This window comes from Piliocolobus tephrosceles, chromosome 3 (genome assembly GCF_002776525.5).
Source record: "Piliocolobus tephrosceles isolate RC106 chromosome 3, ASM277652v3, whole genome shotgun sequence".
In the NCBI taxonomy this organism is placed as follows: domain Eukaryota; kingdom Metazoa; phylum Chordata; class Mammalia; order Primates; family Cercopithecidae; genus Piliocolobus; species Piliocolobus tephrosceles.
In genome coordinates this window covers 75,110,529-75,125,685 of record NC_045436.1, presented here as the reverse complement: position 1 = coordinate 75,125,685, position 15,157 = coordinate 75,110,529, and the positions used below count along the sequence as shown (strand labels likewise).

Below are 15,157 nucleotides of genomic sequence, written 5' to 3'. Positions count from 1 at the left end.
TATCTTGGCTATTGTGAATAGTACTGCAGTGAATGTAGGAGAGGAGATATCCCTTTGAAATACTGATTCATTTACTTTGGGTATATACCTATTAGTGGAACTGCTGGATCACATGGTAGTTTTATTTCTGTTTTGTTTTGTTTTGTTTTAAGGAAACTTCATACAGTTTTTCATAAGGCTGTATTAATTTACATTCCCACCAACAGATTGCAAGTGTTCCCTTTGCCCCGCATCCTTTGTCTTTTTGATAGTAGCCATTCTGCCAGGTGTAAGGTGATATCTCATTGTTTTAATTTGTATTTCGCTGAGGATTAGTGATGTTGAACATATTTTTATATACCCTTGGCCATTTGTATGTTGTCTTCTTTTGAAACGTGTCTTTTGGGATCCTCTGCCCAGTTTTTATTTTATTATGATACTTTAAGTTCTATGGTACATGTGCACAACATGCAGATTTGTTACATATGTATACATGTGCCAGGTTGGTGTGCTGCACCCGTTAACTCATCATTTATATTAGGTATATCTCCTAATGCTATCCCTCCCCCTTCTCCCAATCCCATGACAGGCCCTGGTGTGTGATGTTCCCCACCCTGTGTCCAAGTGTTCTCATTGTTCAGTTCCCACCTATAAGTGAGAACATGCAGTGTTTGGTTTTCTCTCTTTGCAATAGTTTGCTCAGAATGATGGTTTCCAGCTTCAAACATGTCCCTACAAAGAACAGGAACTCATCCTTCTTTATGGCTGCATAGTATTCCATGGTGTATATGTGCCATGTTTTCTTAATCCAGTCTATCATTGATGAACATTTGGGTTGGTTCCAAGTCTTTGCTGTTGTAAATAGTGCCGCAATAAACATACGTGTGCATGTGTCTTTATGGCAGCATGATTTATAATCCTTTGGGTATATGCCCAGTAATGGGATGGCTGGGTTAAATGGTATTTCTAGTTGTAGATCCTTGAGGAATCGCCACACTGTCTTCCACAATGGTTGAACTAGTTTATGATCCCACCAACAGTGTAAAAGTGTTCCTATTTCTCCACATCCTCTCCAGCACCTGTTGTTTCCTGACTTTTTAATGGTCACCATTCTCACTGGTGTGAGATGGTATCTCATTGTGGTTTTGATTTGCATTTCTCTGATGGCCAGTGATGATGAGCATTTTTTCATGTGTCTGTTGGCTGCATAAATGTCTTCTTTTGAGAAGTGTCTGTTCATATCCTTTGCCCACTTTTTGATGGGGTTGATTTTTTCTAGTAAATTTGTTTAAGTTCTTTGTAGACTCTGGATATTAGCCCTTTGTCAGATGGGTAGATTGTAAAAATTTTCTCCCATTCTGTAGGTTCCCTGTTCACTCTGATGGTAGTTTCCTTTGCTGTGCAGATGCTCTTTAGTTTAATTAGATCCCATTTGTCAATTTTGGCTTTTGTTGTCTTTGCTTTTGGTGTTTTAGTCATGAAGTCCTTGCCCATGCCTATGGCCTGAATGGTATTGCCTAGGTTTTTAATTGGGTTCTTTTTCTTGCTCTTCAGTTGACTGAGTTCCTTATATATTTTATCTCTTAACCCTTTATCAGATGTATGGTTTACAAATGTTTTCTCTCATTCCATAAGTTATCTCTTCAATTTATTGATTAGTTCCTTGCTGTGCAGAAGCTTTTTAGTTTGTTGTATTCCTATTTGTCTATTTTTGCTTTTGTTGCCTGTGTTTTTGGGGCCATATTAAAAAAAATCATTGCCTAAACTAATGTCAAGGAGCTTTTCCTCTATTTTTTTTCTAGTGGTTTTACAGTTTCAGGGTTTACATTTAAATTTTTAATCTATTTTGAGTTGGTTTTTATATATGGTCTGAGTTAAGGGCATAATTTCATTCTTCTGCATAGGGATATTCAGTTGTCCCAACACTATTTATTGAAGAGACTGTCCTTTCCCCATTGTGTATTCTTGGCATCTTTGTCAAAAATCAATTGACCATAAATGTGTGGATTTACTTCTGGGCTACCTATTTTGTTCCATTGGTCTATGTGTCTGTTTTCATGCTAGCATTATGCTATTTTGGTAGTGTAACTTTATAGTAGATTTTGAGATCAAGAAGTGTGATGCCTCCAGCTTTGTTCTTTTTTGCTCAAGATTGCATTAGCTATTCAGGGTCTTTTGTGATTCTATATGAATTTTAAGATTGTTTTTCTAATTCTGTGAAAATCATCATTGGAGTTTTCATATGGATTGCATTAAATTTGTAGACCACTTTGGTTAATATGAGCATTTTAACAATATTAGTTTTTCTAATCCATGAGCATATCTTTCCATTAATGTTTTCTTTCTTTTTTTTTTTTTTTTTTTTTTTTTTTTTTTTTGAGACAGAGTCTTGCTCTGAAGGCAAGGCTGGAGTGCAGTGGCGCGATCTCAACTCACTGAACTCTCCACCTCTCAGGTTCAAGCAATCCTCTGCCTCGGCCTCCTGAGTTGCTGGGATTACAAACACCTGCCACCATGCCTAGCTTATTTTTGTATATTTAGTAGAAACAGAGTTTCACCATCTTGGCAAGGCTGGTCTCGTACTCCTGACCTCAAGTGATCTGCTCGCCTCTGCCTCCCAAAGTGCTGGGATTACAGGCATGAGCCACCGCGTCCGGACTTCCATTAATGTTTTTCTTCATCAATTTCTTTCATTAATGTTTTATTGTTTTCAGTGCACAGCACTTTCACCTCTTTGGTTAAATTTATTTCTGTGTATTTTATTATTTTTGTAGCTGTTATACATGGGATTATTTTCTTTGTTTCTTTTTGGGAAAGTTTATCATTCGTGTATAGAATCATTACTGATATTTATATTTTGATTTTGTGTTCTGCACTGTACTAAATTCATTTATTAATTTTAATGGTTTTTGTTTAGTCTATAGGATTCTCCAAATGTAACAGCACATCATCTGCAAGCAGAGACAATTTCCTTCTTCCTTTGTGATTTAGATTTTTTTTTCCCTCTTATGTAATTGCTCCGTCGAAGGCTTACAGTACTACATTGAATAGAAATGGCAAGAGTGGGCATCCTTGTCTTGTTCCTGACCTTAGAGGAAAAACTTTCAACTTTTCACTGTTGAACATAATGCTAGGTCTGGGCTTGTCATACATGCTTTATTGTGTTGAGATACATTCATTTTCTATCCAATTTGTTGAGAGTTTTTCTCATTAAAGGATGTTGAATTTTGTCAAATGTTCTTTTTACAGCTATTAAGATGATCGCATGATTTTTGTCCTTCATTTTGTTGATGTGATGTATTACATTGATTGATTGGCATATGTTGAAACATCCTTGCATCCCAGGAATATATCCCACTTGATAAGGGTGCATGATCCTTTTACTGTGCTGTTGCATTTGGTTAGTATTTTGTTGACGATTTTTGCATCTTTGTTTATCAGGGTTATTGGCCTGTACTTTTCTTTTCTTGTGTCCTCAGCAGTTTTTGGTAAAAGGATAATGCTGGCTTTGTAACATGAATTTGGAAGTAGTCTCTTTTCTTTAATTTTTTGGAAGAGTTTGAGAAAGGTTAAGGTTAGTTCTTCTTAAATAAAAGTGCAGGTCCTAGGCCTTTATTTGATGGGAGACTTTTTATTTCTGATGTAATCATCTTACTGATAATTGGTCTGTTCAAGTTTTCTATTCCTTCATGATTCAGTCTCTGTAAGTGTTGCATTTCTTATATTCATCTTAATCACAAAGATAGTAGATGTAACTTTAACAAAATTATACTCATAATAAAGCTAATACACCAGTAAGTTGCAATTCCCACTTGCACAAAATAACTTTAGTTAAATTATATAGTTTGCTTATATATTAAACAATATTTTAAAAATTCAATTAAAACATTTCAAAGAGTAGGTAAATTTTGTGCTAACAATACCTTCCTGCTATAGTTAAAGATTGTTGAACGACTTCATGTAACACAACATTGTATCTTGATTCTGAAATTCTGCCTTTTAAGTTATCATACTTTAATTACTTTAATAAGAGTTATAAGGTGCTAAAACAATAATCAGTTTTTATGGTATGACATCCTTTTAAATAATGACAGGGTGTTTGCGTGATTTAGTTGATACTAAGACATCTAGAACTGATATGTTTCATATTTTAAATAATACTAGTAAAAGCTTATAATAGAATGAGGCACTGGAAGAAATTATGAAAAGATCACAGTAATTCAATAAAACTTTGTAATGTATTCCAGAACATCCCAACCTGCAACTTTGTACATTTCCTACCAACCTGTCTCCTAACTGTGAATATACTATAATGAGATTTAGTGGAGTGAGCTCTGCAGTTCTTCTCCAATTAGAGAGATTGCTGGAGAAAGTCAAATTGCCAGGCCTGCACAACATGGTATCTTAAAACTTCCTTTTGCCATAAGAAAGATTAAGTCATGGGGAGGAATACAACTCAGGCATACATAATACCTAAGTCTAAAGTTGGGTTAGGATACTTTTCAAAGAAACATACATGGAATATCAGAAGGTGCAAATTCATGATCATGAAAATGTGTTTTAAGACGATGTGTGATTTTTTTTCCGTATCACCTAATAAACAAGATATGTTTATAAAATGTATGGAGAGGCCAGGTGTGGTGGATCACACCTGTCATCCCAGCACTTTGGGAAGCTGAGGTGGGCAGATCACGAGGTCAGGAGATCGAGACTATCCTGGCTAACATGGTGAAACCCCATCTCTAGTAAAAATAGAAAAAAATTAGCCATGGTGGTAGATGCCTGTAGTCCCAGCTACTCGGGAAGCTGAGACAGGAGAATGGCATGAACCCAGGAAGCAGAGCTTGCAGTTAGCCAAGATCACACCACCGCACTCCAAACTGGGTGACAGAGTGAGATTCTGTCTCAAAAAATTAAATAAATAAAAATAAAAATAAAAAAATGTGAAGAGCTTAAGGCTGAGTAATGTTTGACTCATCCTCACATTTCTGCAACTTAACGTAATATCTGATATTCATGGACTTTAATACTTAATTTGTTTGATAGCACTGTAGATTACATTTTGGGGAAATATAGATATTATTATAAGTAATTATTTAATTAGATTAAGCATGTATTTGTGCTCACTTTATAGTAGTATCCTAGAAAAACAGTATTTGTGATGCCTTACCACTATTATGAAATTAAACGTATGCTAAAAATAAGAAATAAATGTCATGTCATTATCCAGTCTTATGGCCATATTCATGTATGCCCTCACAAATATCCAATCAGAGGGTCGCATTTGAATCTGGATTTCTTTATTCATTTGAAATGTATTATTAACAAGTGCACACTCATACTCATCGTACAACCTCTTGGAATAACATGCTAATTAATTTCCTGCACTCTGGCTCCCAAACCACAACGAATCCTATTATAAAAGCAAATCACTGCAAACTTCAAACAGCATGCATCCTTGAGATGCCACTATTAAAGCAAGCACTGTGATGGGAAATCTTTGATGTTATCGGATGCGATGGAAACTACACATTTGTATTTGAGTAAGTCCTGTAGACCGAAGCATTTCCCCACCCTTAAATAACCTGAAACCAATTTCAAGTTCTCAAATGCTCTTCAAAGCAAACCACCTTCGAAGTAACGCTGATGGCATTTCAAATATAAGGTAGTTTGCTTTTTTCCATCTCCAGACTTCAAGCAGATTTGAAATTATAGGTTCAAAGAGAAAAGATATTATCTACTTCTACCCAAACCACTAGGCTCTGGTCTGATGAACAAACTATCATAGGTAATAAACTCAGCTATGGTTATGAAAACAAGGCATGGAACCAAGTAGCTCAGAGTCTGAATAATGCAGCTGATTCTATGGAATTCTTCTGAGCCATAAGTATTTAGATACTTCATGCTTCAGTTCTTTCTTACTCTTATGTTGTTGACCAAAAGTTGGAATGTAAACTCTGGGCTATGTAATAGGACAACTGTACACAACTCACCTCCTCCTGAATGGGACATCTGTGAAGCTGAATACAAAAATCAGTGTGTGCTCGACTCCAGTGCCCACAGGGAGCCTGAGACATACAATTCAGAGCATTCAGACTATGAATAACTCCTGTAGCAGGAGAGTTGGTCTGTGGCTTTTTAAAAGACTTCAGATTTGTGGTCAGTAGAACCATCCATGAGCCTATTTGAGCTAAAGGATACAGTGGACCTAGTGAATTCCTCCAGCATTTAATTAGGCTTCCTGTAATTGCTTTAAGTAAAAGTGGGGGAGAATGAGACCTGAAGTTATCACCTTGGGACACCAAATATTTGGATGTGGTTTTAATATCCTGAGCGTATTTGTTGCTGCTCTGCATCATATAAAGAGCTATTATTGTTCTAAGGAAACACATATTGCAAATTTATCAGCCCTTTGATGACTGTAAGTTGCTGCAGTAATCTTAAAGGAAGAGGTTTGTTTCCAGTAACTGAATTTCCCCATGAAGAGGGAATGTATAAATAAATAAAGCAGGAAAAAAACATCAAACATCAGAGAGTAGGGGGGAAAAAAGAGAGAGAGAAAGATACGGGGACTGGGGAAGGAGGTTGTGTTCCATCTCCCCATAGATTTCCAGAATTGGAATAATGTGAAAAAATACAATAAGATAGGAAAATGAGAGGCCTGAGCAGGGGCCAGGAAAGAGGGGCAAAATGGTGTTATTTGTTAATGGCCTGGGGTTTTCGCTGAGAGGATCGTTATATTGGTTAGACTTTGGTTAAAATAATATACTAATCTTCTTTCCACAGAAGCGTGATGGATTGGAATATGTCACTTACTTGGAAATTCTTTTTAAACTGGTTAATATATAAACATACAAGGTTTACTAACTTTCAAAACATTGAAAAAATTTTAAGTATACTTTATAAGCTTTTGACAATAGAGTTGCCCCTTAGGATCCTGTCATGCCTTGGGATTATAAAACCCACGTTCTTGGGCTTCATTTCCATTTAGATAGTCATTAATGGGCCTGTGAGCTTAGCAGTTTCTATGACACAAGCCCCATCAGCTCTTGATAGGAAATACTGTTTGTTCCCCCAGTGGGACAGCTCCTACTCCCATTGGGTAGTTGTTAATTTCCCTGAGTGTGTTTAGTCATTTGAATATTTTCCAGGTGTTAAGGAAAGTTCTAAAATATGGTTTTTAAGGAGTTCCAGAAAATATACCCTCTCCTGTCACCTGTCATCAAACATTTTGAGAAATTATAACTTTTATGAACTTATTAAACTATAAAGAATACACATACACAGAGATATATACATGAACACATACACACACATCTATATATCTCTTTTATGTGTGATATCTATGTATATATTTAATTCTCATCTGATCATGTCATCTACTTGCTTAAAACACTGTAGTAATATCCATGGCTTTTAGAAAGAAGGTGAAAATCTTTGAGACAGAGTCTCGCTCATTGCCCAGGCTGGAGTGCGATCTCGGCTCACTGCAGCCTGCATCTCCTGGGTTCAAGCGATTCTCCTGCCTCAGATTCCCGAGTAGCTGGGATTACAGGCGTGTGCCACCATGCCCAGCTAATTTTTCTATTTTTAGTAGAGACAGGGTTTCACCACTTTAGCAAGACTGGTCTCGAACTCTTGACCTCAAGTGATCCGCCTGCCTTGGCCTCCCAAAATGCTGGGATTACAGGTGTGAGCCACAGTGCCTGGGGGAAACTGAGAATTTTAAACATTGTAGATGTGAGTCATTCTCAAACTCAGCATGCATTGGGATTACTTGGCAGGCTTGTCAAAACACAGATTGCTGGCCCCCCACCCCCAGAGATTCCTGTTCAGTGAGTTTGGCAAGGAGCCTGAGAATGTGCATTTGCAGCAGGTTCCCAGGACTGATGAAGCTGCTCTGAGGGCCACACTTTGGAAAACACTGGTCTACACGACTATATAAACTAGACCCTTTCTTGTCTCTAGCTTTATCTCATGCCACTATTCTCTGTGGGTGGTGCTCAGTTGTCTTCTCCTAAATTCTCAAACTCCTAATTCCCTTTCCTGCTCTTTCCCGTATGTCCTGTCCCTCCTGCTCACCATATGATTGAACCAAGCTAACTCATACTGGATCCTTCACGCTAGATTGGGTTCCCTGATTACTCACTCTCATCCCTATGCCTCTCCTTTGCAGCATTGAATGCAATTGTACCTAAACAATAACTTGTATAATGCATTGTTAATATGATACCTCTTCACGATAATATAAATTCATTGAGGGGAAGGACTGTCTTACGGATTACTTTCACAAGTGCTGATACAGTATCTTTTACATAATTGATACTTAATAAATATTTATTCAAAGAATAAATGAATAGATAGACATATGAATAGTGCAAAACAATACATTGAGTCATTCTTACTATAACTATACTTGACCCAAAGCGGATTCTCCTCCTCCCTAGGGGTGTTCTGCTGGTTCCCTCAATGGACACTCCATGCTGGAAGTGTGCAAGTTCAAGCTCTGGGAGAACTGGCAGTTGCCCACATATGTGTTTCAGATAACCCCTCTTGCTCAGGGCAAAGAGGCACACTGAAGAATGAATGTCTGAAACAGCCTTGATAATTCAAGATAAATACCTCTAAAATGATAATCCCAGATGCCTAGTTCAATTTTTTTGTTGTTCAAGATTACATAATGCTGTGAAATAAATTCCAAGTATTTGAGCATTTTAGCGGGAGGCTACTTTACTTTAACAGGGTTTTAGTACATTACAATTACAGAGAAATATTTTGGGCTTTCAAAATATTAGGCACGAAAACCTTAAAGTTATATATTCTTTGGATACGATACCAGAAGTTTGTTAACTAAGGCTAGTATCTCTTTCAAGAAAAACAATGTGCCATTTAACTGAAACACAACTGTTAAAGTAATTTAGTTATTAAATAATCACCACAATGACTGTTGTTTTTAGCTGTTGTAAATCTGTGTATATATGGTTATTTTACCGACAACTATATAATTGATGTAAAAACCCTAGACGATGTGAAATTCAAGTTTATATTTCAATACAGAGGTAAAAAAATAGCAAGCTATATTGGGAAAGGAATTATTTTGTGGAAGGATAGAGTCATTCTACTTTCATCCTCAGAATAATCCAGAAGATTTGAAATAGCAAATAAGAGAATGAAAAAGTTGTTGAATAAAATTACTGGAGTGAGAAGAAAATCAAAAAAGATGAGAGACAATATCTGGGTTGTTCATGGCATCAAAAGGGACGACTGGGGGAAAAATATGATGTGATGGTTTATATTTCTTTAGTATGAGTCTCGTGTTGACTTCGATCTTTCTTTTTCTCTTGTCAGGTCTCATTGTCCGGGAAGTGAGTATTGAGATTTCGCGCCAGCAAGTGGAAGAACTCTTTGGGCCTGAAGATTACTGGTGCCAGTGTGTGGCCTGGAGCTCAGCGGGTACCACAAAGAGCCGGAAGGCGTATGTGCGCATTGCATGTGAGTCATTGTATATAAGCACCTTGGGTCTCAGAAGCTGATGCACGTAAAGGAAAGTTTACACTATGACTACTCCAGCACCAAAGAAACCTGGTCAAAAAGCCTGGAATGGCCGGGTGCGGTGGCTCACGCCTGTAATCCCAGCACTTCAGGAGGCCAAGGCGGGCCGATCATGAGGTCAGAAGATCGAGCCCATCCTGGCTAACAGGGTGAAACCCCGTCTCTACTAAAAATACAAAAAAATTAGCCGGGCGTGGTGGCGGGTGCTGTAGTCCCAGCTACTCGGGAGGCTGAGGCAGGAGAATGGCGTGAGGAGCTCCCCGCCCAGGAGGCGGAGCTTGCAGTGAGCGGAGATCGCACCACTACACTCCAGCCTGGGCGACAGAGCAAGACTCCGCCTAAAAAAAAAAAAAAAAACCTGGAAAAAACTGCTCCCAGATTTTATTTTTAATTTTCTTTTTTAGTTTTTAATTTTTGTGGGTGCATAGTAGGTGTATATATTCACATGGTGCATGAGATGTTTTGATGTAGGCATGCAATGCATAATAACCACATCATGGGGAATGAGGTATGTGAGGTCTCCACCCCTCTGGCATTATCCTTTGTGTTACAAACAATTCAATTATACCCTTTTAGTTATTTTTGAATGAACAATTAAGTTATTATTGACCATAGTCACCCTGTTGTGCTATCAAAAATAGTAGGCCTTATTCGTTCCTTCTATTGTTTTGTACTCATTAATCATCATCACCTCCCCGCAAAACCCTGACACTACCCTTCCCAGCCTCTAGTAACTATCTTTTATTCTCTATGTCCATAAGTTCAATTTTCTTCATTTTATTTTTTGTTTTAAGGCACTGAGTAGTTTTTCTTTAGGGCTGTGAAAGAACTGTGCTACTTTCCAAAGATTTTGATTTTTTAAAAAATCTTGTAGGAATCAGGCTGTAGGAAAATCAGCCATTACAATGGCATATATCATTCCTTGAATGAGTTCATTCTACCACTTTAAGACAAAGTTGAGTCGTTTTCCTATTCAAAATAGAGATTACCGAGATAAAGCTTCTCTATTTATTTTGGAACCATTCTAGTACATTGGACCACACATAGGACTGTTTTCCAAATTGTGTTAATTTCTAGAGTATACACCTTCAGAAAGAGGTTAAAAGTTACCTTGCAAAAAAGGTTTCCATAATCAAATAAATGTGAGAAATATATTTTTTGACAAAGTTACAGAAGCTTCTTCATTGCAAAACTTCTCAGATGATTTAATACACTAATATACATGTTATCACCACTAGGGAGAAGGAGGCTGCAGCTTTGCAGAGCCCTTTCCTCAGTAAATATTCTCTCTGTCTTAAGCAACATGGATGCCGTATAACCTGTCTCAAGGTTTTATATTGAGAAATGTTCTCATCTATGAGAAAGCACTGAAATCCATATGTTTTCTTTTCTGAACCCTTTACACCTTTGCATTTTACTAATTCTATTTTGTGTTGGATGCCAATATCACTTAGCTCTAAGTCCCATCAATCCTGGTTCTAAAGCTTCGCCCAATTCTATACTTGTCTCTGCCTCCCTTTCTTCTTCATATAGATCTGGACCATTGCAGATCTTCCAGTTAGTCTCCATGGCTCAAGTCTTTTCTCTATTCCAGTCCTTCCTCCATGTTCCCACAAACACAGTCTTTCTAAATCTCAGGTGTCCTCTTGATAAGGTTTGGCTCTGTGCCTCATCTAAATCTCACCTTGAATTGTAATCATCCCCATGTATTGTGGGAGTGAACTGTTGGTAGGTAATTGAATCATGGGGGTGGGTTTTCCCCATGCTGTTCTCATTATGGTGAATAAGTCTCAGGAGATCTGATGCTTTTATAAAGGGGAGTTCCCCTGTACATGCCCTCTTGCCTGCCACCATGTAAGATGTTCCTTGTTCTTCCTTCAGCTTCCACCATGATTATGAGGCCTCCCCAGCCATGTGGAACTGTGAGTTCGTTAAGCCTCTTTCGTTTATAAATTACCCAATCTGGGGTCTGTCTTTATTAGCAGCTTGAGAACAGATGAATACACCTGTCATCTTGCCTCTATTCCTGCTCCAAATTTTATAGTGACATGTGAGATAGTCAAAATTCCTTACAATGGCATATATCATTGAATTAGTTTTCTAGGGTTCCCATAAGAAAACACCGCAGATTGGATGGCTTAAACAATATAAATTTATTTTCTCACAGTTCTGCAGGCTGGAAGTGCAATCTCAAGGTGTCAGCAGGTTTGGTTTCTCTGGAGGCCACTCTTCTTGGCTTGTCAGTGGCCTCTTTCTCACTGTGTCTTCACGTGGTCTTTCCTCTGTGTGTGTGTGTGCATCCCTGGTGTCTCTGTGTGTGTCCAAATTTCTTCTTCTTATGAGGACACCAGTCAGATTGGAGTGGGGCCGACCCTAACAGCTTCATCATAACTTAATCACCTCTTTAAAAGCCTTATATCCCAATACAGTCACATCCTGAGGTACTGAGGGTTAGGGCTTCTGCATCAGAATTTGGGGGAGTGGGATGTAGTTCAGCCAATAACAACCATCTTTTGTGGTTTACATAACCAACCTATGTTTCTAGCTCTGAAGGTAAGGATTTCTACATTGTAGTCACACTAGATTAAAACTACTTTGATTTCCATGCCTTTCAGCTTTCAGGAGAAATTGACCTGCAGAGCAAACACAACATATGATGAATCCACAGGTATCTTTGGCCCTTCAGAGTTATAGCACCCTGAGGCCAAGGGGGTGAGCAGACCTGTATTCCCCTGCATAGACTCATCAGTGGATGAAGACCCTCCTTTACTCCCTACCCCACCAGCATATATAACCAGGGCCAAGTCAGCTCTGCGCCACTGAGGGTGATTCCAGGAGACAGAAGCTGAGACTTTCACTGTTATATATTGTTATATATATATATATTTGTTCACTTAGTGTTTGTTCACTTAGATAACTACTAGGTGAAGATTCACTCTGTTCTTGGGACAATTGTGGGTATTGGGGTTGGTAGTAGAAACAAAACATGTAACATGTAACCATCCTTGCCTTCATGGAGCTCATGTTGTGGTGAGGAAAGGCAAACTCTAAATAAAATGAATGATCATCAGGACCAGAGCAGATGATAAGTGCCATGAAGAAAAATAAAGCAGGAAAAGGGAATTTGTAGGACTGGGAGGGAGTGGTCAGGAAGCTTTGCTGAGGAAGTTGACAGTTGCATAGACCTGAAGGAGGGGCAAGAGGGAATCAGGCAGAGGGGACAGCGGCTGGCACAAAAACCCGGAGGCAGCAGTGTGCTGGCGGGTCCCAAAGACAGCAGTGAGGGCAGAGTGGCTAGAAGAGTGAGTGAGAGGCCATCCCCAGATGCAGCAAGAAAGGTAAGGCCTGGGCTAAAGATGGGAGGGGTATGTGGAGATGGCATAGGGTTCTGTAGGTGTTGAAATTATCTTTGGTTTTGTTTGTCTGTTTGCTTGCTTTTTGAAATGGGGGTCTCATTCTGTCACCTGGGGGTCTCATTCTGTCACCAGGCTGAAGTGCAGTGGTGCAATCACAGCTCATTGCAGCCTCAGTCTCCCAGGCTCAGGTGATTCTCCCAACCCAACCTCCCAGGTAGCTGGGACTACAGGCATGTGCCACCATGACCAGCTACTGTTTTGCATTTTTTGTAGAGAGGTAGTTTTACCATGTCACTGAGACTGGTCTCAAACTCCTGGGCACAAGCCATTTCTCACACTTCAACCTCCCAAAGTATTGGGATTACAGGTGTGAGCCACCACACCTGGCCCATATTTGGTTTTGAGGATAAGTTGGGAACACTTTGGAATCTTTTCAGAAGAGGAACTCATGACCTGACATCCATTAGCAGAGTCATCTGGCTGCTGTGTTGAGAATGGACCATACTGGACAAGGGGAAAAGCAGGAAGACTAGTGATGAGGCTGCAGCTATGAGAGATGTTAGGCTACTGCAGAATGGAAGCAGTGGAGGTGGTGAGGCCAGGATTTCAGATATATTTAAAAGTAGAGATAATAGCTTTTGTTGAGACCTTGGATGTGTGATGTGAGAGAAAGAAGGGAAAGGATGATTTGAAAGGGCTAAGCCTTTTCAAGGATTTCTTTCAAATGTCTTTAGTGAAGCCATTCCTGCCTCACCGAGGGAGAAGGCTAGGCATTCCTTTCTCAATACTTTCAAGGCAGTTTGTCTGTACTCCTAATATAGGGCTTGTCTCATTTCAATTATATTCACTTGTAAAATCTGTTTTTCATGGCAGTGAGTTCCGTGAGATCAAGAATTCTATTGTACTTAACTTTGTATCTCTCAAGCTTAGTACAATGCCTAGAATATCACAGATGTTTAACAGTTTTTTTGAATTAAAACTGTTATAAAGAATTCCCTGTGAAGTTTATTAAAATGTTTGACATTAATCTTTCCTCTCTGAGAATGTCTAAATAGATGTTCTCTTTGTCTTAAGTGGAATGTCTGTGAAATACTGTGGAATGGAGTCATACATGCAGCCAACGTATTGACAGATGCCCTTAGGAACAATATGCTAAGGGTACTAGCTTATCAGGTGGAGGAATAAAGGCAATAGGTGAGGCAGAGGGAGAAATTGACCTGCAGAGCAAACACAACACATGATGAATCCACAGGTATCTCTGGCCCTTCAGAGTTATAGCACCCTGAGGCCAAGGGGGTGAGCAGACCTATATTCCCCTGCATAGACTCGTCAGTGGATGAAGACCCTCCTTTACTCCCTACCCCACCAGCATGTATAACCAGGGCCAAGTCAGCTCTGCGCCACTGAGGGTGATTCCAGGAGACAGAAGCTGAGACTTTCACCATCAACACGTCCAACCGGTGGGACCAGGCCTGAAAGGGGATCCTGGTAGCATACCAAACATCCACTGCCAGAAATTCTGGAGAACTGATTTTATTAATTATAAAGAAAAATACTTTCAATCATGTTTAAAAAGAAACAAAAAGCAAATGTTTCAGTCAAAGATTTAACGGAACTCAAAGTCAGTTTGAAACTGTAATCAAAGAAGGTACAAGGATAGAAAGCTATTCTTTTATCTCTCATTTCTATGTATTCATTAATAACAAGCACAATATATACTTAAAATTGCCAGTCTACATTCCACCCTACATTGACTTGCTAAAGCTGAACTTTAAGAGCTGCATAGTTTCGAATAATGAATTTTTAATTAATAAGCCTTCAATTTTCAGTAATTTGCAGAGAACATTGTTGGGTCAGTTTCACATATATATATAATTATATGTGTTTGAGTAGATATATTCTTTTTCAGCACACAAACATTAAATACATATAGGTATAAGACCCCTTTCTTTGCAGTATGTTCTATAAACTTTGCTATTTACTTCATGGCTTTTAAATCTAGGTTCACATTTTCAAATAGAAAAACAAAGTCTTCTTCTAGGTCAATATTAATTTATTTATCCATGGTACCTTTTCACCCTCATGTAATAATATTCAAGAGCAATTCACCTATAATTCCATAGCTAACTGAACTCATATGTGTGTACCAAAGGAACCCCACCTAACATGTAAAGATTGACTCATATAGATATGCATCATAATGAGACCAAAAAAGGTTGAATTTTCAAATTCTCTCTGTACAGGCTGATCCCTATCATTAGCAGGTTCTT

At 38.6% G+C, this 15,157-nt stretch overlaps 1 protein-coding gene across 2 annotated transcripts in view; it reads left to right on the top strand.

Moving 5' to 3' along the window:
* Window positions 1–15,157, top strand: part of UNC5C (unc-5 netrin receptor C) — a 382,817-nt gene that overhangs the window by 245,366 nt on the left and 122,294 nt on the right. For both annotated transcript variants that reach the window (XM_023193335.1, XM_023193334.1), the window contains exon 3: window positions 9,328–9,471. In XM_023193335.1, coding sequence (XP_023049103.1) covers window positions 9,328–9,471 — 144 coding nt within the window. The remainder of the gene's footprint in view (window positions 1–9,327; window positions 9,472–15,157) is intronic.